The following is a 25,052-nucleotide window of genomic DNA, read 5'->3' on the forward strand; positions in this document are numbered from 1 at the left end:
TTGTCTATTTAAGTGAGACAAAATATGTATATATAAAAAAGAAAACCATTTGTCTAAAATCAATCTAATTATTTTGTTATTTTGATCTGTGTGACGTCCACTACAAAAAAATAATATATTTGTAACGGAATTTCGTCCCTAAAGTTCACGTAGCTAACGTAATTTCGTTCATAATTCCGTCTCTAATGTCATTAGTAACGGAAAAAGTAGATTTAAAGACAAAAAAAAATTTTGTTACAAAAATAATTTTTTCTTGTAGTGGTCAATCTATTCATTTTATTTCGTAATTATAGACCCTTCAAATATTATAAAAAAAACTCTTACATCTTACCAAATATTACAACGGTGTCATCGTGATAATTTAGTTACATTTATAAGTCATTCATAAGGACAAAATTGTATATTCATTCCTCTATTGTACAACAAATATATAAATCCTCTAAAAGTTATATGCAAAAAATATTAATACCAAACAAAAAAAAATATTATTCCGTCCTTCCCACTTACCATGTTCATGTTGTCGTTTCTGTTCATCCCACATCTCATGTCACTTTCCTTTTTTGGAAAATGATTACCCATTTTAATCTTCTTTTAAATTTTCTAATTTAAATTTTTTAAATTTTTAATTAAACTAATTACTTATTTTAATCTTAATCTATAATAATTTATGTTATAAATTAATTATTTTTACTAATACATTCTTAATTATCTACTAATTATATTTATCCTAAATTTTCGTGTCTACAGTGACCAAGATGGGACGGAGGTAGTAATACTTTTGTAAAAACCAATGACCCATAAAAGCAAAATAAAAATCAAGATTCAACAATGAAAACAATTCATATAGTTAAATTATCTATAAAAAAGTTGGTAACAAAAACACCCCTACAAAAGTGTACATTTCAATTTCAATTTTGAATTTCCTACAACAAACAAATGGCTATATATATCCAAGTTGTAAGTATCCTACAAATAAAATAAAAAAAATAAAAAATAAAAAATTGAAAGAATGACTATATAGGGTGGTTCCAATGCTGTCACCCTACCTTACTCCATTGATGATCCAACGGTCAAGAATAGTCGACGACGCCGGCGCCTTCCCCGGCCGGTCTGAACATTACAACAAAGAATGAAAGGAAAAGACAACCTACGTCTATGTATCAAGTGTCTTCGGAAAAGGCCTTAAAAATGTAGTCGCGGAAGCGCTTCGAGTACATTTTAGGGTCGACGGCGGAAATGGAGTTCGGGTCGTATTGGATGGACTTATACGCGTGTTCAAGTTTCTTTGTGATGTCGTAGTCTTGAAGAATGTCTATGATCCCAAAAAACATTATCACGTCGTAGCATTCTCCCGTCGGCTCTCCCACTAGTTGGATCTCCCCGTCGGGAAGTTTCGCTCTCTCCGTCCTTTCCACTCTCGCCGGCATGTTGATCCCGAGTTTTATGCTCGACCACCTAAAGCTTTTTCGAAAAAGTTAGCAACAAAAATTTTCGAGACAAACATGAGAATTTATAGGTTATTCATTTTAACATTTGATTTTGTGCTAGGTTTAAACAGTTATTCGAGTGTGATATTTTGTGAGAAAAAATTAAATATTTTTATAACAATTGTGAGTGTTACGTAGTAAAAAACTGAAATCTAAGTTCTAAGTAAATGGAGTCTATGGCTCTGTCATTTGAGATTTTTTTTTTTTTTTTCCCGGGTTTCCATATAGTTTTTACGTTTTTCTCTGTAAAAATATACTCCTTTCGTTCAGGCTAATTATGCCACTTTGCTTTAATATGAAGATTAAAAAATAGTGATATTTTGATATAAAAATGGAGTGAGTATAAAGTAAAGAGAAACTATTATAAGAAATTTATTTAAGAGATGATAAAAAAAGGTGACGTGATAAGTAGAAAAAATGAGACAAATTGATTACTAGTACTAGTATAAAGATAATAAAATTGTAGGTAAATAAAATTGTTTAATATAAATGAATTAAATTTAACAAAAAAAATCGACATAATTATAGCGGAAAGAGGAAAAACTATTTTTTTTCACAAAATAATAATAAAAAAATTGAAACCAAACATGCTGACGAGAGTGGAAAGGGTTTTGCATTTAAATAATAGATAAAAAATAGTATATTTTTATATAAAATCGCAATAATTACGTAATAAAGACACTGAGACTAAACTCCAAGTAAAAGTAATTTATAAATTATCTTATCATCTTTTTTTTTTTTTTTTTTTTTACTAAATAATATTTACGATTTTTTTATAAAAATACACTCTCTCTTTGAAATAGTATACCCTATTTTACTAAGATATAAACATAATTTTAATCATTTTAGTTATTTAAATGGCTTGTATATAAATAGTCTAATATCTTCTTCACCGTCGCTCTAATGATTTTATATTTACGTTAACATTCACTTATGGCTGCGCTGATCCTATCAAATCAGTACTCGATCAGCACCATACTGACTTGATAGGATCAACAATTGATCTATGCCCTTCAGTTGTATTATGCGCAGATACAAAACAATTAGAATGACGAGAAGTGAGACACAACGAAACTCTTTTCATGTATAGTTTACCTTGTAGGGTCTATCAACAATTGATCTAAATCCGCGCGCGACAATCGTGTGACTGAGTCGGAATCCAAGGTACCGTCGTCACCTAAAATGGAAAAAAGTCGCATTTCAAAAACATGCGCCGAATCATAAGTTAAATATCAAATCCCCTGTTTCATATTAAAATGATTACCTCATCTGAAAAATAATACTCCCTCCGTCCAGTAGAAAGTATACATATTTCTATTTTGGGACGTCCAATTAAAAAGTAAATATTTCATTAAATACCTTATTATTTTCCACAAATACCCTTACTTTACATCACATCATTACTTTTACACCAAAAAGCAAGGGCAAAAATGTCATTACACTACCTTTAACTACCCACTGTAATTAAAATACTATTATTTCTTAAACACCGCGCCAAAAGTAATTGTATACTTTATGAGTGGAGGGAGTAATAAAAATAGAAAAGTAGTACTCCCTAAGTTGTTCTTAAAATTTATTTTCACATATGTTAAAATTAGTCCATTACTAATTTGGAAAAATCAATTTTTTCTATAATTGTGAATACATTTATTAGATTATCTTTTTATTATCATTAATTACTAACTAAATTAAAAAAATTCCTCAAACCACTTATTCACTTTTATCACTTTTTCAATTAAGTATTTTAATTTTTAAATATCCTTACCGGATCCAAATGTTCTAATGTTATGACAGACAAAAAAGAAAAATAAACTTATTTTTTCATGACACAGGAAGTTTTTTTTTTTTCACACGAATGTAAAAATGTTACCGAGGGTCGGCCTAAGAAATTACCGACGGGTGTTCGGGCGCCGGGGGGAGTTTCATCGATCGAGGCTTCAGTAAAATGAAGCCCGACGAGAAGGCTATAGTCCATGATACGTTCTTGTTCGAGGAACTCACAATCTTTGTCAACTTGTCTGCACGGACAAAAACAAGACCGTGTAAGAGAATGACATATTAATGGAAAAGAACAAGACAAAACCGGGGCACGGCATGTTCGAATCACCTTCGAAATTCTTGGTACCATGTTTTTTGCAGCCGGAAAACAAAGTTTAAGTCGAGATCCTTAAGCGTCGTGTTCGAATCTATCTCCGATTCCGGCTTGTCCGTAAGCCTCCCAAACGTCGACCCTTTCAAATCGTACCTCCTGTGGATCGTGTACTCGGTGCGAAATAGATTTCCCATTATAATGAAACGAACCTTAAAAAAACATGAACAGCGTAAAACCATATAAACAACAACGTTGTCGTATGTAATAAATAACTCGATCCTCACTCGATTGAGTTTACCTTTTGTCCGTTCAACTTTACGCAGTGCAAGCCATAGTATTTTGTCACTAAAGTGTTGTCGAACGCTCGGACATGGTTGTAGTACGCGCTCAACATCCTTAAAAGAACCTAACAAATAGTCGAGACGAAAATGAGCAAAACTTTTTACTCCCTCCGCCAACCTCTAAGGGTCACATTTACCTTTTGCGTCATTGTACTTAACATTAAAAATATTATTTTTGTACTAAAAGACACTAATGAAAGTATTTTTATATTTTTTTTTTTAATTTGTACTACGTTTTGATATAATAATTAATATTCAAATATTTACACACAAAAAATAAATGAGACCCTTAGAGCCGAACGGATGTAGTATTTATTACAAAAAAAAAAATCTCACCTTTGTCTCCGCTTTCTTCATCGTCTTGATCATATACCGATCGTCGTTCGTCAAGTAAAAGAAGCTCCCGCTTTTTCCGGGCGAAGAAAGTTCGCGCAAGGCATCGTTACCACATATCGAAAGCATGTAATCCGCCGGATCGACCTTAAACAGCATCCTCAGTGTCCTGTAATGAAACCTCGATTTTCAATTCGGTGAGTAAGAAAAATGTGATTGTGTTCGACGCCATTTCGTCGTGGAAATCTTACCGGAAAACTTTCGGGCAGTAATCTTTCCATTTGAACTCGCAAGATTGATGGGGAGGAGTGTATTTCGAGCCCTCAGTCGGGAACTTTGTCCAGTACTTCTCTTTAGGATCGAACGCCGACGGCTTCAAATCGAGCGACGGAGGGGGGCCGGGTCTTCCGACCGAATGCCTACGAACATAATGTAATAAGATAAGACAGCGTAATCTTGCCTTAACGATCGATCGAATTGTCTCCGGTAGAGCTGTTAAACGAATCGAGTAGCTCGCGAGCTAATATCGAGCCGAGCCGAGCTCGATTTTTTTTTTTATTATTATAAACGAGCTCGAGCTCGGCTCGCAAGTAACTAACTCAGTGATAATATATTTATATTATTTACTTCCTCTGTCCCTTTTGAAAGAGGATTTTCGCTAGTAATTCAATTGAACTCGTTAGTGATAATATATTTATATTATTTACTCCCTCAGTCCCTTTTGAAAGAGGATTTTGTAGTAAATTAAAAAATAATAGTATTTTATTAATTAGTAAAAATGTAAGAAGATTTGACATTTTTGCCGAAATGAATGGTATGTTTGTAATTTAAATAAAAGTTTAGGGTATTTTGTTATTAGTGTATGATTACTTTTATAAAAAAAAAAAAAAGAAAGAAAAAAAGGGAAATGAATATTTTGAAATAAAACAGAGAAAAATGATGAAAATGATACTTAAAAATAGGACAGAGAGAAAATATATTAATATAATATATATATAATATTTTTTATATCAAAATTTATATTTATTATTAAAATTTGAATATATTATTATATAAAAATTATGAATAAAATCAAATATATTTAATTTATATATTAACAAATATATATAATATGTATAAACTTCAAGCCGAACTCAGACCCACTATTTTAGTTTGAATTCTTAACGAGTCGAGCCGAGTCTGTACCGTTAATAAGTTCGAGTCGAGCTCAAACAACCGATACTCGAGCTTGCTCGGCTCGGCTCGTTTAGCGGCTCTAGTCTCCGGTAAGAAAAAAATTACCTGATTCCGAGCTGCAAGTTCAGCATAAGGTCGTAATTCCGGTGTCCTTTCGAAATAGTCTCGCCTTGTTTCTTGACGACCTTCGGTATCTTTATTGGCGTGCCACGAGAAATCGGTTCGGACCGGGTGCTAGAGGTGTCGTCGCCGTCGATCCCGTTCCGTTCGATGGAGTTGCTGCTCCACGAAGACGGCGCGGCGCAATCAGACAACCTCAACTCCTTGTCGACGCCTCCTTCGATCCTGCCGTCTACAGACAGCCGCCGCGGCCTGGCCATGTTGTCCGTCCCCTTCGTCGACCGCCAGACGGCGAGCCTCTTCTGCGACGGCCATATCGGGACTTTCTCGGCCGGACAAACCTTGCAATCCTTCAAATCATTGGTGAACACTTCTTGAGGATCCCATTCGAGGTTCCCTTCCATCGACCCCTTTGGGATGTACGTTCCGTTCTGCTCTGACGGCTCCGTGCTCCAATTCCCGACGTAAAAACTCCCGTCCAACCACCGGAACGTTCCTTGCCCCTTCGGGATGCCGTCCTCCCAATCACCCTCGTAGACGTTCCCATTGAGCCATTGCATTTGTCCGGCGCCCGTCATCTTGCCGTTCTTCCATTCGCCTGTGTAATACGTCCCGTTCTTCCATTGGTATTTCCCTTGGCCTTCCTGCAAATAGAGTAGACACGGTTCGATTACTTGCAAATATACAAGTATTTGATATTCGAACAGAATCAAACAAGTGCTTGAACCTGTGAACCATATTTAAAAATATATAAACTGAACTAAACCGAACTTAATATAATATAATTATTAATATAATAAATTCACTTCGGTTAATCGAAAAAATTATTAAAAACCGAAACTAAGTTGAACCAATCAAATATTCACTACGTCCCAAAACAATAGAAAAATTTGGAATTAGCACAAAATTTAAAGAATAATAATATTATATTAACAGTGGGGGTAAAAGTATTTTTAAAAGATCCAAATGCCCATACTTATTTTTGGACGAACGAAAATTACAAAATAGAATTATTATTTTGGAACGTAGAGAGTACCAAATACTCCATCTACCATTACCGTAGATATAAGAATTTAACTGTATAATTAGTAAGTAACTAAAAGTGTATCAGTAAAAATAACTATTACATAATAAAAATAATTATAGATTAACATGAACATAACTAAATAATTTAATTAAAATTAAAAAAATTAGCATAAGTTATGAAATTTAAAATCTGATTAGAGTATAAAATGATTTTTTTTATTTTTAAAAAGGGACAAATTATATGGACGGACCGAAATGAAAAAAAAGTGAATATTTTACGTAGGTTGAAGGGATATTCGAACCAAAATTTTCAATTAGGCTTAGTTAACAGAAAATTCGATTCGATTCAGCGATTCGGTTCGAATTTTTTGCCCACTCTTACCTGTAGGCCGCGGCTCCATTGGCCCTCGTAGACGTCGCCGTTCGTGTACTCCTTCATTCCTTGGCCGTGTTTTAGGTTCATTACCCACGAGCCTTTGTACACGCTCCCGTTAGCCTCCGTGTACGTCCCCTCGCCGTCCATGAAGCCACTTTTGAAATTCCCTTCGTACATCGCCCCTGACGGCCAGCTGAAAATTCCCCACCCGTTCGTCTTGCCTTTGCACCACTCGCCGACGTACATGCACCCGTCGGTCCACCAATACTTGCCTTGCCCGTGCGGGAAGTTGTCGACCCAAAAACCTGAGTAGTAGTCGCCGTTGGGGAGGAATTTCTCCGAATGGTACGACTCGCCGCTCGCGTGCACTTCCTCCTCGGCCTCTTGATCGTCGATTTCTTCCTCGGCGTTCTCCGTCCCGTATGACGTCCCGAATATCGTGTTGGCGCGCTTCTTCGCCGCCGCCTGCGTTTTCCGAACCGTCGCCTCCCAGGCCTTCATTTTTATACTGTAGATACGAAAATTTAGATAAAATATAATTAGTAAATAATTAAGAAGTGTACGAGCAAACATAATTATAGATTAAGATAATTAAATAATATAACTAAGATTAAAAAAATTCGAAAATAGAAAATAGGGGGAAATTATATGGGAGGGAGGGAGTACGATTTTTGGAGATAGAAATGGTAGAATCGATCAGGGCATTGGAAATCCAATCTGTTTTACTTATTGCAGCGTATGATCTCAGTCAGGCATTTCGTCGAACACCTTACGTTCGAACAAAAATCCTTTTCGTTTTTGAACAACTTCTGCTAATCTTCTTCCTTCCTAACAGTGCACGAAAATCAAAAGCTTGTCGTCGACATTTTTAGGAGATTTGCGAGATGATCATCGTCGTCATTGTCATCGTCGTCGATGTTCTGTCTGTCCCCTTTCTGCATCAACCAAGGAATGGCAAAGAAATTGGTCAAAATGTGGGACAGAAAATCTGCGTAAACTATAATAATCAGAGAACAATCGGTTTTCCGACAGCATGATCATAGAAAGGGGCCGTGGGATGTATGGTCGAAGAAAACTCTGTTCGTACGTCTCTAAAATTAGGATGAAGATAATGGCCACGTTTATGACATTTGGCCATTAAGGCGGATTTAAGCTCTGCAATTAATAATAATAATAATTTCTCACTTACAATTTTATAAAGCTCTTTAGAAAAAATAAAAATTCTTTAAAGTATTTTAGATTTGTAAAAATAAAATTATAGTTTAGTAAGTAAAAAATATTATTAAAATAATTAACCAATATTGCAATAAAAATATATTAATATATGTGTGACATGAAGTATTAATTTTTAAATACAAATAAAGAATAAAAAATACTCCCGCCTCTAAGGTCATATTTACTCTTGCGTCGTTATATTTAACATTAAAAATATTTTTATATTTCTATAATTTTTTGTACAAATGTCATTCTATTAGTATTATAAAATATTAATTGAAGTATTTTTGTAATTTTTATTTTTTAATTTGTACTACATTTTGATATAATAATTAACATTCAAAAGTATATGAGACTCTTAAAGTTGGGCGAAATAGTATTAAAATGAAAAACTATTCTCTTGGATATACCATATTTCAAATTTTAGTTTTTTTTTTTTTTTGTCCTATAAGTTATTTTTGTATTATTTTACTTTGAATGACCATTTTACCATTATAAGTTTATTTGTAATTAAATGATACTTTCTCCGCCCAATAATAAGCTTCTCATTTGATAAATTAGTATCTTATAAATATATAATGTAATAAAATAGTGTAATATTCAATTTATCATTGACATTAAAATAAAAGTGACGTGAAAAGTAAAAAATAAGAGTATTTTGTCATTTACTTAAAAATTATTTTTTCTAAAAAAATGAAAAATTAACTTGGACAAACAAAATGGTAAAAATAAAAAGTTTATTGACAGAAAAAATATTATGTAAATAAATATGATTGGAATGATATTTGTAAAGTGAAGTGAGCAGACATTTATTTTTAAAGAAATAAACCCATGGACAATCAAAATTAGAAAATGTTACTCTTTTTTATAGTCAGGAAAAATAATTTGACGTAATATTTTGTTAGATAACACAATATATTTTTATTATTTATTTATCTAATTATTTATATAAAAATTATTTAATAAAGGTCCGATTTTTTTTTTTTCACCCAGGCCTTCGAAACTCGAAAACGGGTCTGATTATAATCATACAATATGCTTAGATGCAAACAAACAAATTAACCACTCAGATCTGACAATATTTATCATTCCAATGATTTCAGAAGGCCGTATAAAACTCAACGATAGCTCCAGCTCCACACATAAATGAGGCCACATTTGGGGTAATTAATGTTTAGTTCGACGAAACTATTACATCAAATCTTGCTAAGCTTGGCAAGAAGATAGACGGTGGCGGAGGTTATTGCGGGAATGAAAACTTCGTTTGGGATCGACTTAGGACCCAAACGTTGCTTTATGGCCCAAGCGGCTATCGGCGCTCCATATATATACAACAATATTTCTATAGCCCCAAAGCTCGTGATTCCCGAGTCGAGAATTACCATTTGGACGATGTTTTGAAACTCGTTTTTCGTCAAGCGTTTTCCTTTGCCTTTGTGGTGTTTCTGAATAATCAATGTTCTTACTTCGATCATAAAAAATTTCAGCAAAAGATAATTCATGTGAATATATTGTTTTTAGTAAATAATTTACTCATATTTTTCAATAAAAATATACCGTATTTTTTTATAAAATATTTTTAAAAATAATAAAAATTATTTAAAAATACTTTTACAATTTCTCGAACTACTTTCACAATATACAATGACTAAAAATGCTCTTATTTCTAAATTATTAAAAGAATACAATGTTAGAATTTATTTGTTTTTTGTTTAAATATTATTCTGAAGTGATATTTTATTTTAAAAAAATTATATTCTTTTTATTGAAAATGGTATAGATCAAATAATTGCAAGTGTAATTAAAAATATATATACCATTATATTATATTCTATAGTCTATGATGTTTTTTTTTTTTTTAGATATTTCTAAATAAAGGTTGAATGTTAATTTATTTTCTTAATAATATAAACCAATTTCTTTTTAAAAAAAATAAAATTATTTCTCTAACCAAAATTTTCAATTTCAAACAATCAATCATATGGGTTATGTTCTTTTGTATTTTAGTTTTAATTTTTTTTTCATATATAATTATAATAATTTTTTATAAAAACATAAGTATTATTTTTCTTGCAAAATATTAAATGCAAAATAAAAAATTAAAACAAGAAAATAAAATCAAACTTGAAAACAATATACATGTCACCGCCCTAATAATTTAATACTCCCGAGTCTACATTTTGTGTCATTATATTTAATATTAAAAATATGTTTATATTTATATAATTTTTTGTACAAATGTCATTCTATTAATATTATAAGACATTATTGGAAGTATTTTTGCTATTTTTTTTTTAACTAGTAATATATTTTGATATAATAATTAATATTAAAAAATTAACATGCAAAAAGTAAATGTGACCTTTAAAATCGGACGAAAATAGTACTTTGTAACAAATTTAATAATGAAGATTTTATAAAGATAATTTAATAATTATATATATCAATATACATATTAATTTTTAGTAAGTTGAATGAATATTAATTTATTAATTTTTTATTATATACAAAAATACTATCTCCCTTTGATTCTAAGAACTTTTTTACTTTTTGCGTGATATTTGAATATTAATTATTATATCCTTTGATATTTGAATATTAATAATTATATCCAAACGTGGTATAAATTAAGCAAAAATTGAAAAAAAATACTTTGTTTTAACTTTGACTATAATGAACAAAAATAAATATGACAGTTAGATAGGGAAAAGTTCATATTAAAAAAATACGTTAAAATTAAATAAGTGTATTTTTGGAAAATTTATTATAGGTGTGTGTTTGTGCGAACTCATCACTCACATCATAGGCAGCTCTAACTGTGTCACTTCGCGGCACTCGAATCTGCGTGCTACCGATTGCTCTGTTTATTTCTCTGCCAAATTCATACCCAAATTTATGTAATTAATCGATTCCGCTAATCCAGAACATATTGAAATTAGCAAAGTAACTGTCAATTACTCACTCGACGGTCTGGCAAACGGCGTGATAGAAGTCCGCAGAGGTCCAATTTTCACCGTCGCCGGCGCCGGAAAAGTAGTCCTCGTAGCACCAGTCGATGATCGGTCCGATTTCCTTTTCCTTCTTCTGCTCGGCACCTGCGCACAATCAAATCAATCGAAGCCAGCAGGATTAATAATCGATTCGCTCGATCGATCGGATGAACTCAGATCTAGAAATTGAAGCAATTAAGGAAGGAGAAATGAGAATGAAGGTGAGGTAGAGAGGTTACGTACCGAGGAATTGCCCCATTCTTCAATTCGCTGCAGGAATAATTATATCAATTGTGTGTGGAATTCATTCTTCTCAGATTTAGGGTTTTATGGGAAGGGGAAGGGGAAGGGGAAGGGGAATTGAGAGAGATTGAAGGTTGGAATTTCTTTGTTCACAAGGAAAGAATATCATAAATGATCGAGTGAATATATATATATATATATATGAATGCATCCTTAGGAAGAAATGAGGGGATGGTTATCACTTATTAGTCGAGCAACCAAAAATAAGCATGATCCGAAAATTGCACTCGAATTTGATATGAAAAATATCGTACTCTTTTCGTTCCGAATAATTTGTTCTTTTTAGCTTAGACACGGAGTATTAAATATTGTGTAATTAATAGGTAAAATTATTATAAATTAAGATTAAAATAAGTAAATAGTTTAATTAATAAAAAAATTATAAATTGTGAATTTTAAAATTGATTAAAGTGTATAATTATATTTCCCAAAAAAAATAACAAATTATGTGAGACTAACGAAAATAGAAATAGTGAACAAATTAAGTGAAATCGAAGTAATATTTAGATTTAACAAAACAGGGCTGAAAAATTTTTGGTTGTGCCAGGCTCGATTTTGCTGGGCTTGGACATGGCCCGGTTCATACTTGTGCGGGCCCAAACACCGTCCAAATTTTTTCCGAACTCTTTTTTAGACGAGAACATAATTTTTTCGTGCCCGGTTTGAATTAAATTTTCAGACTGCGCTTATTTTTGCTAACTTGCTATAATCAACATCTATAGGGAGAATTCAGATAATATGTACACAATGAATTATTCTTGTTATAATAATTAAAAATAATTATAATATAATATAAATAATTAAATATTAAAATAAGTAATTATTGTAATTAAAATTAAAAAAATATAATGAACATACACGGAGATAATTAAAATAATATATGCAATAAAATTCATAATTTTTTTTATTAATACTTTAAAACAAACATTTAATATATATTTATATTCTAGTACACAATATACATTATTTTATTTAAATAATATATATTTTAAAATTATTTTATTATATAAGAAGAAGAAAAAAGAACTATTACATAAATATATTATCTATGATGGAATTCAAATCTTCTATTAAAATTTTAAAATAAATATTAAATATATAAATGCATTTTATATGTTTGGCCAAACCAGCTTGGACAGGTATAATCATTTATATACATATTATATATATATATATTAACACAATATATTAATATGTATTTTATTCATTTATAAAAAAATCAACAATTTAATATATATTATTATTTTTTATACTACACACTCAATTTTTTGTACTCCCTCCATCCCATAAAGAAGTATCAATTTGCTTTTTGCACGTAGTTTTAAAAATATTAGTATTATATTAGGATATAGTAGGAATAAAGTAGAAATGACTAAAATAATCTTATTAGTACGTGTAATATAAAGGTAATGACATTTGTGTAATATATTGTAAGGTGTAAGGGTATTTGTAATGTTAGGTAGATAGTACAGTTACTAAAAAAAATGAAATGAATACTTTGTTATGAGACGGATTAAAATAAAAAAATGGATATTTTGTTATGGGACTGAGAGAGTATTTAACATAAAAATAAATTTATTCAAAAACACAAAGTGAACACATCGGCTAATTTTACGAAGATATTAATAAAAACAAATAACTAATAAAGATGCATACACATTCACCACGTTTCAGTGTCATTATGGTCGATTTCGAACAGCGCTATTCACGCCGGTTTCTGTCAGAAAAAACGTGTTTTCCGGTCGCAAAATGGGACAAGTAGGAAAAACGTTGGTAAAGTTAAAAAGCGGCGTATAAAAAGGGCAAAGTCGCGACAATGGCTTAGTTGGGATGGTAATTAAGAAGGATTTAAATTTACAGTCTTCTTTTTTACTTTATGGTGAATTTGGTTATAAGTTGAAATTGTAGTTCAAAATTGAATTTTATTTGGTTATAATTTGAGTTGTAATAAATAATATAATTTAATAAAAATAAATTTTGAATGTTCTAAATTTATAGTTTAATAAAATATGTTCAAAATAGGTGTCATTTTTTTAAAAATAAATTTTCATATAATACGAACAATAATAATAAAAAATATATTTTATTTATACATAATTAACACAAGTATAATATGTTTAGTTGGTATTTTTTATTTTATTGTTTAGTTTAAATAGTAATTTGAATATGATATTTTATAAAAAAAAAAAATGTACTCTCTCCGTCCCAGAAAATATGGGACTATTACTGTAGATACGTGAGTTTAGGTAAAGTATAATTAGTAAGTAATTAAGAAATATATATTAAAATTAAGAAAATTATAAAATTTAAATTTAAAATGCGATTAAAGTGCATAATTATATTTTCAAAAATAGAAAGGATAAATTATGTAGGACGGACGAAAATAGAAAATAAGGACAAATTATGTGGGACGGAGGAAGTAATATTTAAAAATAAATGATGAAAATTAAATAATAAAAAAATAAATACCGAATAAACAAACTTTTAACAACAATTTAATATAACGAGAAAACAAAAACAAAGTTACCCAATGGCAAATCTATCCGAGGCAAACCCCAATTTTTTTAGTGTAAAAAGTATATTATTCTGTTTCGTAAGAAGAGTATCATGGGTTTTCTGCTAGTTGATATTTGAATATTAATTATTTTTATCAACACGTAGTACAAATCAAGAGAAAATTATAAAAATACTTCTATTAGTCTTTTATAATACAAATGCAATGACATTTGTGAAGTAAATTATACAAATATAAAAATATTTTTAATATTAAGTACAATGACGTAAAAGACAAATGATACTGATTTTATGGGACGAAGATAGTACTATATTTTTTAAAATTATTATACTCCCTCCGTCGCAGATACCATGTCCACGTTGCCGTTTCTGTCCGTCCCACATACCATGTCATTTTTCTTTTTTGGAAAATGATTACACACTTTAATCTCATTTTAAATTTTTTAATTTTATTTTTTTTTTTATTTTAATTAAACTAATTAGTTATCTTGATCTTAATTTATAATTATTTATATTATAGGATAATTATTTTCACTAATATATTCTTAATTATCTACTAATTATACTTCTCCTAAAATATTGTGTCTACAGTGTAGCAGACACGGTATATGAGACGGAGGGAGTATTAAATTTCTTTTTATCATAAATTTATCACTTTATAATTCGAAGGCTAGTTTCGCCACCAAACACATCCTATGTGTATTTGTTAAACAAAGATAGTTTATAAATTGTTTTTTTTTTAAAAATCATTGCAAAGAAAAAATATTATAAACATAATTATCTTTAAATTAGAAAATTATACACATTAATCTCTATTATCATTATATAACTATAATTTATAATTTGTTAAAAAATATATTAATGTGTGTTCTTTTTTCAAAAAATATTACACATATTTTTTTTTAAAAAAATTAATATATTATATATATTCATTATTTTTATATTACCTACACAAATATTGTTTGTATTGTTTTATTTTATCTTTATAATATATACATTACATTCAAATTATCATATTAAATATATAAATTATCGTATTCAAATTATATATATAATTTTAAAAATTAAAAAATTATTAATAAATGGCTATTGAAAATTTTCTTGTAGTATATATATTAAAAATCCAACTAACGAAAACAGTTCAACAAAATTTATTATTGCAGATAAGATTTCCTATCATATTTTTAAAAATAAATTTAATACTCACGTTATATATATAAAGTAGATTTAATATTACTTTATTTTTATTTTTGACACACTATTTTAGATAATATTATTTTGATATTTTTTTTTCTTACTTATTGTGTCAAATAGTTTTATAAATTATTTTTAAAATGATAAATAATGTTTAAATAAAAAATACAAAGTTTTGAGATAATGTAAATTAAAAAAAAAATTAATTTAGGCTCCGAAGAAGATTTTTTGAGATTTTAGAATTTTAAAAAATTTTAAATATTAAATTTTTGGTATACGATGTTATATATTATAAGAGAAAAAAATTATTTACTTGATTTTTTCTTAAAAATTGAATAATACTTTAACAAATATAAATCAATTTAATTAAATTCTAGTATAGTAATATCAACTCAAAACCTTTTTATTTATATTCATTTTTAATAAATAAATATTTTTATCTTTTATTTGAAACTCTCAATTTTTTAATTTATAAAATTAGTGTATGTTAATCATAAATAAATAAATATATTACCTTATTATATACAATTTTATTTCTACGATATAATATCTATATTATATTGATTTTATTAAAATATAATATTTAAATATATATTTTAAATTTATTTTAATTATATATATCAATTTTTATTTTAAAAATATCAACAACGACGCTCACGTGAAAAAAAAAAAAAAAGAAAAGAAATAAGTAATAAAATTATATCACTAATATATTATCGTTAACCTTAAATAAGGTATCACTTACCAAACACATTAATGGTTCCGAAACAAAACTATATTTATATTACCTTCGTCCACCAATAATTTTATTTTTCGATTTGTATTTGACGTCATTGTTTTTAACATTAAAAATATCTTTATATTTGTATAATTTTTTTTTACAAATGTAATTATGTTAGTATCATACTAGTATTACAAGACACTGATAAAAATATTTTTGTCATTTTTTTTTTTTATTATGCTTTAATATAATAATTAGTATTTAAATATTAACATTCAAAATATAAATGAAAAAAATTATCTATTGACGAAGGGAGTATAATATATATTAAATTCCAAAAATATTACTATCTCTTTCCGACTCTAAGGGTGTGTTTGTTTGGGGGTTTGAATTTTGAGTTGAGATTTGAATAGTAAAAAATTTTGAATTTGAATAGTTGTATGATGTGATATAGATAGGTGTTGATGTTATATTTTGAATGTAAAATTGATTTTTAGTATAATATAAAAAATGAAAAATAAGTGTTTGATTTGATATTTTTGGGGGGAAAAATTGGATGAACAGTGTAAATCCAATCCAATCCCCCAAACAAACACACCCTAAGTATTTAATTATTATATCAAAACATAGTACAAATTAAGAAAAATTTGCAAAAATACTTCAATTACTGTTTTATAATACTAATATAATGATATTTGGATAAAAAATTATACAAATATAAAAATATATTGAATATTTAGTACAATGAGATAAAAGATAAATGTTACCCTTATGCACACGGAAATGTAAAAAAAGCCTTATTTTTTCAAAATAGGAAAGTCGTAGGGTAAAATTAATTAAAATTTCCAAACGTTTTGTGGTATATATATATATATATATGCAAAATAAAAAAAAAATATCTCTCTCTATATATATAAACGAAAAAAGAAAAATTCCATATGTAAAACCAACGTGTCCCTCAAGGTACTATTCATAAATCTTGCTTCCAAATTTTCTTTCTTTTTCTTTCCCCATTCTTCAGATTGTTTTCGATGTTCTTCAGGTTTTGGTCGTAGTTTGTATCAGATTTCCATTTCTACAAATTTCTGAGCTGCTGATTGTATGAAACTTTGTCGAGATTTGTAGTTCGATTTTATGTTTTCGATTTGCGCCGAAGAAATAATTTTTTTCCGATCTAATTAGGATTTTGGTTTTGAGTTTTGGTTTCAGATTAATTTTTTTTTTTTTTTTCTTCAGAACATGGATAAAAATAATCTCGATCAATGGCGCGAGTTATTCCGGAGCACGGGTTCCGGCGTGTTAGAAGTTATCGAGAATGCCATTAAAGTTGCCGCCGTCGATTGTCACGACGAATTTAAGTTGAGAAGAGACGAAATAGCGCGGGCGATATACGCCGTGAAACCGATTATGGAAAGCCGGACGGAGAGCAAAGATTCGAATACTAATGATAATCATGTCGCGAAAAATTATGGTTGTGGAGATTCGGACAAGACCGCCACTGGCGACTCTTATCGGATCCAAGTTATAGAGATTAAAAAAATTGTCGATGCTAGTGACGATCAGGTCGATTTTTATTTTATTTTATTTTTTTAAGTATCTTAGTGTATTTTTTCGATCTTAATTGAGTTTGAAGGTTTGAAATTTTTTTTTATTTTTTTATATAATGTTTATGTGATATTTTGTGGGTGGGGGGAGGGGAATGTATTTTGTCCAAATAGTAAAAAATTGAGGAAAACTTGGAAAGAATTCTTGTTTTGATTTGATTATTATTATTATTATTTTTTTAACGACAACAGACGAATACGTTGTTGCTCGATTCATTGAAGAGGCTTCAATCGATTCCTATGACGATAGAGATTCTCAAGGTTGGCTCGCATTTACATTGTCTGATTTTGCTAGTTTATTGTAATAAATTTTAACTTGCTCGATTTTAGGCTACCGATATCGGAAGATCTGTCAACGCACTCCGAAAACGAGCATCGAAAGAAGTTCGAGACCTTGCGAAAGTAATTGTTAGGTATGCTTCTGTTTTAATTGTTCTCGAGTTTAATTGAAAATAATAATTTGATGTGATAATTTTGAAAAGAACTGACAAAATTGCTAGTAATTACGGCACCTTTCTTCTTCATGATTTAAAAATAGTGCGAAATTCTTGTATTTTTTAAAATATTATATAAAATTCCGTAAGTCTAACTCATTATGTGAAGAAATATGATGCAAAATTTTCAAACAAAATGTATTTTATAATTAATTTTGTCAAAAATCTAGTGAAAATATTGAATGAACAAATCAAGTCATTGTAATTTTATTACTATGATGTGGTTATCCTTTTTTTGTCACCAGAACGAGACTATATATAAAATCACATTGGTTGAAAATGCAGGGATTGGAGAAACGTTGTCGCACAATGGGTTTATTCTAAGGACGAAGTCGTAGGTAGTTTTCCGTGAGCTTCGCCCTCGTTGTCAATCTAGCTTGTTTTCTTGAATTTTCGAAACCAAATTTTTTCTTTCTTTTTTTTTTTTTTTTTTTTTTTTTCAGATTCCAACACAAACCAAGCGAATAGCACCAAGTCAAGTATAGAGAAAAATGACGGAAAGTTTGAGAAGCCTGTCAATCATGATACTCTTCCAAAAGGTGAACAGAAAAAAGACACACCGCCCAACAGCGATGCCGGGCAAATCAAGCCAACGCCTCCTATTACTAGTGATTCCGGTCCCAAGAGACCAAAACTAGTTATCAAATACAAAGGGCAAGTGCAAGGTAATCGAAAGCTCGAGAAAACACTTGGAAACGACACTGTTCAAAACAAGCCAATGCCTCCTCGACAAAATGTGAGCATCTCAAGAATATCAAAATATCCCTTTTTGTGTTTACATATTATTTATAGCTAAAAACGCTTCGCCGGATTTATTCCTCTTTCAGAAGATCATCAAAGTGAAGAACGTTGAGATGAATATTAAGGATGCCGAGAAGAAATTGCAAGAGCGCAAAGACAAGAAAGTTGAGATGAATATTAAGGATGCCGAGAAGAAATTGCAAGAGCGCTATCGCGCGATTGAGAATGGCTTGTATCTAAACTACTCTCATCAAAGATATATATAATTAATAATATGTATATATATATTTTTTCTTATTTTGACGAGCTTCTCTTGTGCAGAAAAGAAGCGAAGAAAAATCCAAGTCGTGGAAGTGCACGATCTACCTAACAAGAGTTCCCCGCCAAAGAATCAACGAAGGAAGCCTCGCAACCATATTCAAATTTGCTCTGATAGAAGGCCGTAGACTTTGTTATTGGTGATCGATTTGTGGAGCGGATCAAGTAAGGAAAAACAACAAGTATTATATATGTAGCATCGAGGGATCGTTCGTTATTATCATGCATCCTTAACTCCGTATATTTATTTATGTTGTGTCTAAGAACTCTCGACTATTTAAACTCTCAAATGTTCGTTTTCGGAGAGTTGTGTAGCTGAAAAATACTAAACAAGCGCACAGTAAGTTTTAACTTCAACTTTGATTTAAATAGTGTTTTCTATCTCTTTTCGTCTACCAAATTTACATTTGTTTTTATAGTTTGTTGTCCAAAATAAATAGTCCCTCAGTGACACCTCAACCCACAAGTTACGTAAAATCAGATGTGTCGGGATTGTAAACTAGTCCCACAAGTCATTCCAACTTCTGTCCTCACTCAGAGAAAACTTCTCAGGGGTCACCCACTATCAAATTACTCTAGGGCAAGTACATTTATTTCTAGAGTTTTTTCAGTAGGAATTTCAAAAAAGAACGTGCATATTATTAATATGAGTAGTCGGTTCAATCCATTTAACATCTAATCAACTTTGGATGGTTTAATATCGACTCATTCACACACGGGAGTTGGTCAAGCAACGACCCAATTCCAGGGGTACCACATCCTCCCCCATTTTAGAATGCACCCCAAGGATCGTTAACTATTAGGCCCCTCAACAGTTAGGTCAACAAATATGGGTTGTCGCAGGTCCGCTCTGATATCAATTGTGACACACCGACCTGCAAGCCATGCAAAGCCAGATGTGTCGGGATTGTATACTGACTTTATAGGTCAACACGAGTCATTCCAACGCGCTTCTGTTCTTACTCACGCGCACCTTAGGAACTTTCCAAAGGGTCATCAATCCTCAAATTACTATCGGACAAGCATGCTTAACTCTGGAATTTTTTCAGTAGGAATTTTGAAAAGGAATGTGTACATTGTTGACATAAATAGTCTATTCAATCCATTTAACCTCTAATCAACTTCGGATAACCTAATACCGGCTCATCTACACACAAGAGTTTGCCAAACAAAGGCCCAAATCCGGGGTAATAATATAAAATATGATTAAAGTGTATAATTATATTTTCTAAAAATAGGACAAATACATTGAGATGGACGAAAATAAAAATAGTGGACGAAAAAGGTGGAACAGATGAAGTTTTTATTACAATATAAGAATAAAAAAAATATTCTCCCTTAAACTCATTTCCTTCTTAATGACATTCTTTATAATATTATATAAGGTGTAAGAGCATTTTTTTTCTCTTAATCTTAAATAATGAAGTACAATTACTATAAAAAAAAATAAAACGAATAAATTAAGGGGCGGACAAATTACCATGGAAAAACAAATACATTAAGGGTGGACGGAACAAGTATATATTTTTTAATTTATACATTTAAAATGGCTAAATTTGAAGATATCACAAAGAACACGATCGAATGTTTTGAAACTTTGGGATTAAATTGGGAGTTTTTTTTTGGCTTTGATAGATTCTTTCACAGATTTTGGAGTTTTGATTACTTCTCTTGCTTGAACTTACTTCGAAAAATATTAATTTCGTCAATTTGTCAACTAATATTAGATTATTTTTATAACTTGGAGACTTTTAATTAAAAACGTTTCGAAGAATACGAAAAGTAATCTATAAAGAAAATCTAGAGACACTTATTCATGTTCAAATCTTTAAATAAATTTCGGTGTAATAAATAGTTTGGCGTTAACCCCTATTTATAAAGGAGGAATTATTTTCGGATGAGGCCACGTGGCGTATTTTGATTGGCCAACAGAAATACTTTATAACACTTTCTTCTTTTTTATTGAATGTCATTTTCTAATTTTGAGGAAAGTTGATTATGTTTTTTTTTTTTTCTTCAAATTTTTATATTATTTTATTTCTCCAAAATATTAATTACAATAATTCTTTTACTAACGAAATTTATTTAATTTATTGCGAAAATTACCATGATTCTATACATGTATATGAAATTTATATGATATCTTTTATTTTGAACATATTTTATATTAATGATCGATATTTATTATATAAAATCTAACATATGTATCATATAATTATATTATTGGAGTATTTAATTTTTTCTCAGAATATATAACATTTAATTTTAAGCAAATTTATTTATTTATTTATCTTTTTAATGCCAAAAAGTTATTTTAAAACACAAACTAAACAAACCCGGCCTATATATATGGTTGTTGTTACACTGGTGAATAATTATATTCGACATTGTGATGACAATACATTTGGAGTGTGTTCATTTAATATATTTTTTTAGATTTTTACTATTTATTAATTTTTTTAAAAAAAATATCAAATTAAATATTTATTCATTATTTTTTTATATTATATTAAAAATTAATTTTATATTCAAAATATTACATCCATACTTATTTATATCACTCCATATAATTATTTCAATTTAAAATTTTTACAAATTCAAATTCTAACTTAAAATTCGAACCCTCAAACAAACACACGCTTAATATGTGCAAACAACACATATATTATACATGCAAGAAATGAACTATCAGTACATAATACTCTCTTCGTCCTAAATAATTTGGGTTTATTACCGTAGATACAAGAATTTAGGTAATGTATACTTAGTAAGTAATTAATAAATGTATTTAGAAAAGTAATTATTGTATAGTAAAATTTAAGAATTAGGATTCTGTTTTATACTTAAAATTTTAAATAAATATTTAATACTCCCTCCGTCTCATAACTATAGTCTGGATTGTATTTGACACAAGATTTAAAGAATATTGATATTATATTAGTTGTGAGTAAAAAGTGCAAGTAAAAGACTTTTTTGTCCTTGTGAGTGTATTAGTGTAAAAAATAGTGACAATTGTGTAATAATAATGAAAAAGTAAGGGTAGTTTTATAGTGATATGATTATTTGTAAAAATGAGAATATTGTTTTGAGATGGATGAAAATGGTAAAGAGGACTATGGTATTGGGACGGAGGGAGTATAATTTATCTTATATAAATATATTAATTTTAATAATTATTATATATCCGGGTTCGGGTTCGGATTCGGGTCCGTGTCCGGGGTAAGACGGGTTTTTAGTGAATTTCATGTTTAAACCCGGACCCGGCCGGGTTTAAACTTTAATATTCACAACCCGCCCCGAAACATATGTTTTAGACTCAAACTCACCCAATTAAGTGCTGGTCCAGGGCGGATCCGGGGCTAACCCGCCTCATTTGACATCCTTAATTCCATTCGATTTCACCGTAAACCGCCGTAACTTTCTCCGTAGGACATTCACCCAGTTACGATCCGCTGTGATTTTTGTTGTCCATATTGGAAGAATAGAGGATGGAGAAGTATCATTATAGTTCAAGTGAGAGCTGTTTTTTAATTGTGCATTTAGTTTGAAGGATTGTATTATAATACTCAGATTATTTTAATAGATTATATAATCAATGAACTAATTAATATAACGTTTACTCTGCATGAATATTATATTTACTTTATTTGATTATATTGTATAATTATTTTTTCTTGCCCAAAATACTCATAACAATGTTATTATAAAGTATTGTAATATAATTTATTTTTTAAATTTTTCTTTCTAATTATGGCAATATAATATATAATATTATTAAAATTTATTGTCATGACATAATATGTATATACTCATTCGTTCCCTTAATAAACTATCTAATTTTTCATTTTGGTGTGTCCTAAGTATTCATTTTCTTTTTAAATAATTGTACTATATACCTAACATTAAAAATATTCTTACAACTTACAATATATTAAGCAAATGTCATTACTTTTATCTCACACAATACTAATAAAGTTATTTTAATCTTTTGTATTTTATTCCTACTATATAGCAATATACTCCTCACGTCCAATTGAAAGGTTACCATTTTCCATTTTCGTCGGTCCCAAAACAAGGTTACTATTTCCTAATTTAGTAATTGTACTACATACTTCACATAATAAATATTCTTTCAATTTACAATATATTACACAAATGTCATTACTTGTATATTACACCATACTAATAGGGGTATTTTTGTCTTTTTTTTACTATAATCCAATATAATACTAATATTCAAAAATCTACGTGCAAAAAGCAAACGCCACCCTTGTTGCGGGACAGAGGGAGTAATACTAATATATATAAAACTATGTGCATTTCAAAAAGTAAATGAATATCTAGTTATGTGACAGAATGAGTATACTTTTTGATATATTTTTTTTAATTTATTATATATATTTAATTTTGTCCTCAAAATTATAACTTAAGTTTTAATAGCATATTTTATAGCAGTTTTATCACTTTATGTTACTGATTAAAAAACTTTTAAAAATATATATATAACTTACATTTCAAATGAAATCAAAATATATTAAACAAAAATATTGTTATTATATTTATATAAATGTATTTGTTTGGAGGTTTTGATTTTGAGTTGAGATTTGAATAGTAAAAATTTTAAATTTGAATAGTTGTATGATGTGATATAAATAATTGTTGATGTGATGTTTTGAATGTAAAATTAATTTTTAGTATAATATAAAAAATAAAAAATAAGTGTTTGATTTGATGTTTTTGAAAAAAAAAATAAAATGAATAGTGAATTTAAAATCCAATCTCCCAAACAAACACTTATTGTTGTGCTTGTGTTACATAGGTAAAAAGAAACACGATTAGAGTGCGATTTATTTTTATTTATTTATCTATAGTACATTCGAAGAGTAATAAGTACATATTTATAATAAATATCACTATTTTTATTATATTATTTTTTAAATTTACATTAATTTTTAATTAAATTTTTAAAAATATTTTCAATTATTTTTTTATTTTTATCATTATTTTAATAAAATATTTTTTTTATATTCGTGTGGGACCCGAATTACAAAAACAAAAGTGGATCGCAGAGTATTAAATTCGGTTGAAAGTTTTTTCTGTGTACATTTTCGTATCGCGGCTGCAGATTTTTACGTCATTTAAAAAAAAAAAAAAAAAAAAAGGTGGATCAAAGGGTATATAACAGCAAAATCCTACGAAATTCAGTGTATCAACTTATGTTCCATATCATAGTTTTGATGGCGACTCTGCCCATCCCTTCACTGTTTTCTAACATACCATACCTTAATTTTTGTCGGGATATGCAGCGAATGTTTGCTTGTGTTTTTTGGAATTACGTGGAATTATAATTTGATATAATTTTTTTATTAAAAAAGTAATTCGGTCTTTCGCGTAGTGTTTAAAAAATAATAGTATTTAATTATAATATATAGTTAAAAGTAGTGTAATGACATTTTTGCCCTTACTTTTTTTGTGTAAAAGTTATGATGTGATATAAAATAAGGGTAATTGTGGAAGAAAAAAAAAGAGGTATTTAATGAAATATTTACTTTGTAATTGGACGTCCTAAAATAAAAATATGTATACTTTCTAGTTGGACGGAGAAAGTATTATACTTTCTTCATTTTACTTTATTTTTTTACTATTTCTAATTTTGTCCGTACAATTTTATCCGTCTTCTTTTTTTTAAAAAAAAAAATTATATACTTAATCATATTTTAAATTTTATAATTAATAATTTTTTCAAAATTTTAATTAAATAAATTGATTAGTCTAATTTTAATCTATAATTATATATTAATAATTATTTTTACTAATATATTTTTAAATTATTTACTAATTATACTCAATTAAATTTTTGTATCTATAAACTAGACATAAAAAGTGGGACGAAAAAAGTATATTTTATTATTTATTTTAATTGGGAATGTTTATTCGTAGAATTTGATTTTTGTTTTTACTATTTTAATTTTTTTTAAAAAAGATATCAAATCAAACGTTTTTTTAT

At 28.8% G+C, this 25,052-nt stretch overlaps 3 protein-coding genes across 4 annotated transcripts; 1 reads left to right on the top strand and 2 right to left on the bottom strand.

The window, feature by feature from the left end:
• Positions 1 to 829: 829 nt before the first annotated feature.
• On the bottom strand, positions 830 to 8,064 carry LOC127256759 (phosphatidylinositol 4-phosphate 5-kinase 6). Of its 2 annotated transcripts, none has more exons than XM_051282933.1 (10): positions 7,618 to 8,064; positions 6,958 to 7,459; positions 5,535 to 6,193; positions 4,505 to 4,672; positions 4,257 to 4,422; positions 3,878 to 3,985; positions 3,595 to 3,788; positions 3,381 to 3,505; positions 2,583 to 2,664; positions 830 to 1,455 (listed from the first exon to the last, which is right to left on the bottom strand). In XM_051282933.1, the coding sequence occupies exons 2-10, from the start codon at positions 7,450 to 7,452 to the stop codon at positions 1,161 to 1,163; spliced, it is 2,292 nt and encodes a 763-aa protein (XP_051138890.1). In that variant the 5' UTR covers positions 7,453 to 7,459; positions 7,618 to 8,064; the 3' UTR covers positions 830 to 1,160. The 2 variants fall into 2 exon arrangements, with proteins under 2 accessions (XP_051138890.1, XP_051138889.1); XM_051282932.1 differs by having other exon boundaries at positions 830 to 1,461.
• Positions 8,065 to 9,183: 1,119 nt separating this feature from the next.
• Positions 9,184 to 11,566, bottom strand: LOC127256760 (uncharacterized). The gene is made up of 4 exons (XM_051282934.1): positions 11,400 to 11,566; positions 11,129 to 11,261; positions 10,966 to 11,038; positions 9,184 to 9,611 (listed from the first exon to the last, which is right to left on the bottom strand). The coding sequence occupies exons 1-4, from the start codon at positions 11,413 to 11,415 to the stop codon at positions 9,363 to 9,365; spliced, it is 471 nt and encodes a 156-aa protein (XP_051138891.1). The 5' UTR covers positions 11,416 to 11,566; the 3' UTR covers positions 9,184 to 9,362.
• A 5,561-nt stretch (positions 11,567 to 17,127) lies between these two features.
• LOC127256605 (probable mediator of RNA polymerase II transcription subunit 26b) lies at positions 17,128 to 19,368 on the top strand. Its single transcript, XM_051282716.1, has 7 exons — positions 17,128 to 17,451; positions 17,685 to 17,753; positions 17,823 to 17,905; positions 18,272 to 18,324; positions 18,430 to 18,722; positions 18,814 to 18,959; positions 19,049 to 19,368. Exons 1-7 carry the CDS (start codon positions 17,128 to 17,130, stop codon positions 19,095 to 19,097), a joined length of 1,017 nt encoding a protein of 338 aa, XP_051138673.1. The 3' UTR covers positions 19,098 to 19,368.
• Positions 19,369 to 25,052: the final 5,684 nt, after the last annotated feature.

Source organism: Andrographis paniculata, unplaced genomic scaffold, assembly GCF_009805555.1.
Source record: "Andrographis paniculata isolate CXL003 unplaced genomic scaffold, ASM980555v1 Contig56END, whole genome shotgun sequence".
NCBI lineage: Eukaryota > Viridiplantae > Streptophyta > Magnoliopsida > Lamiales > Acanthaceae > Andrographis > Andrographis paniculata.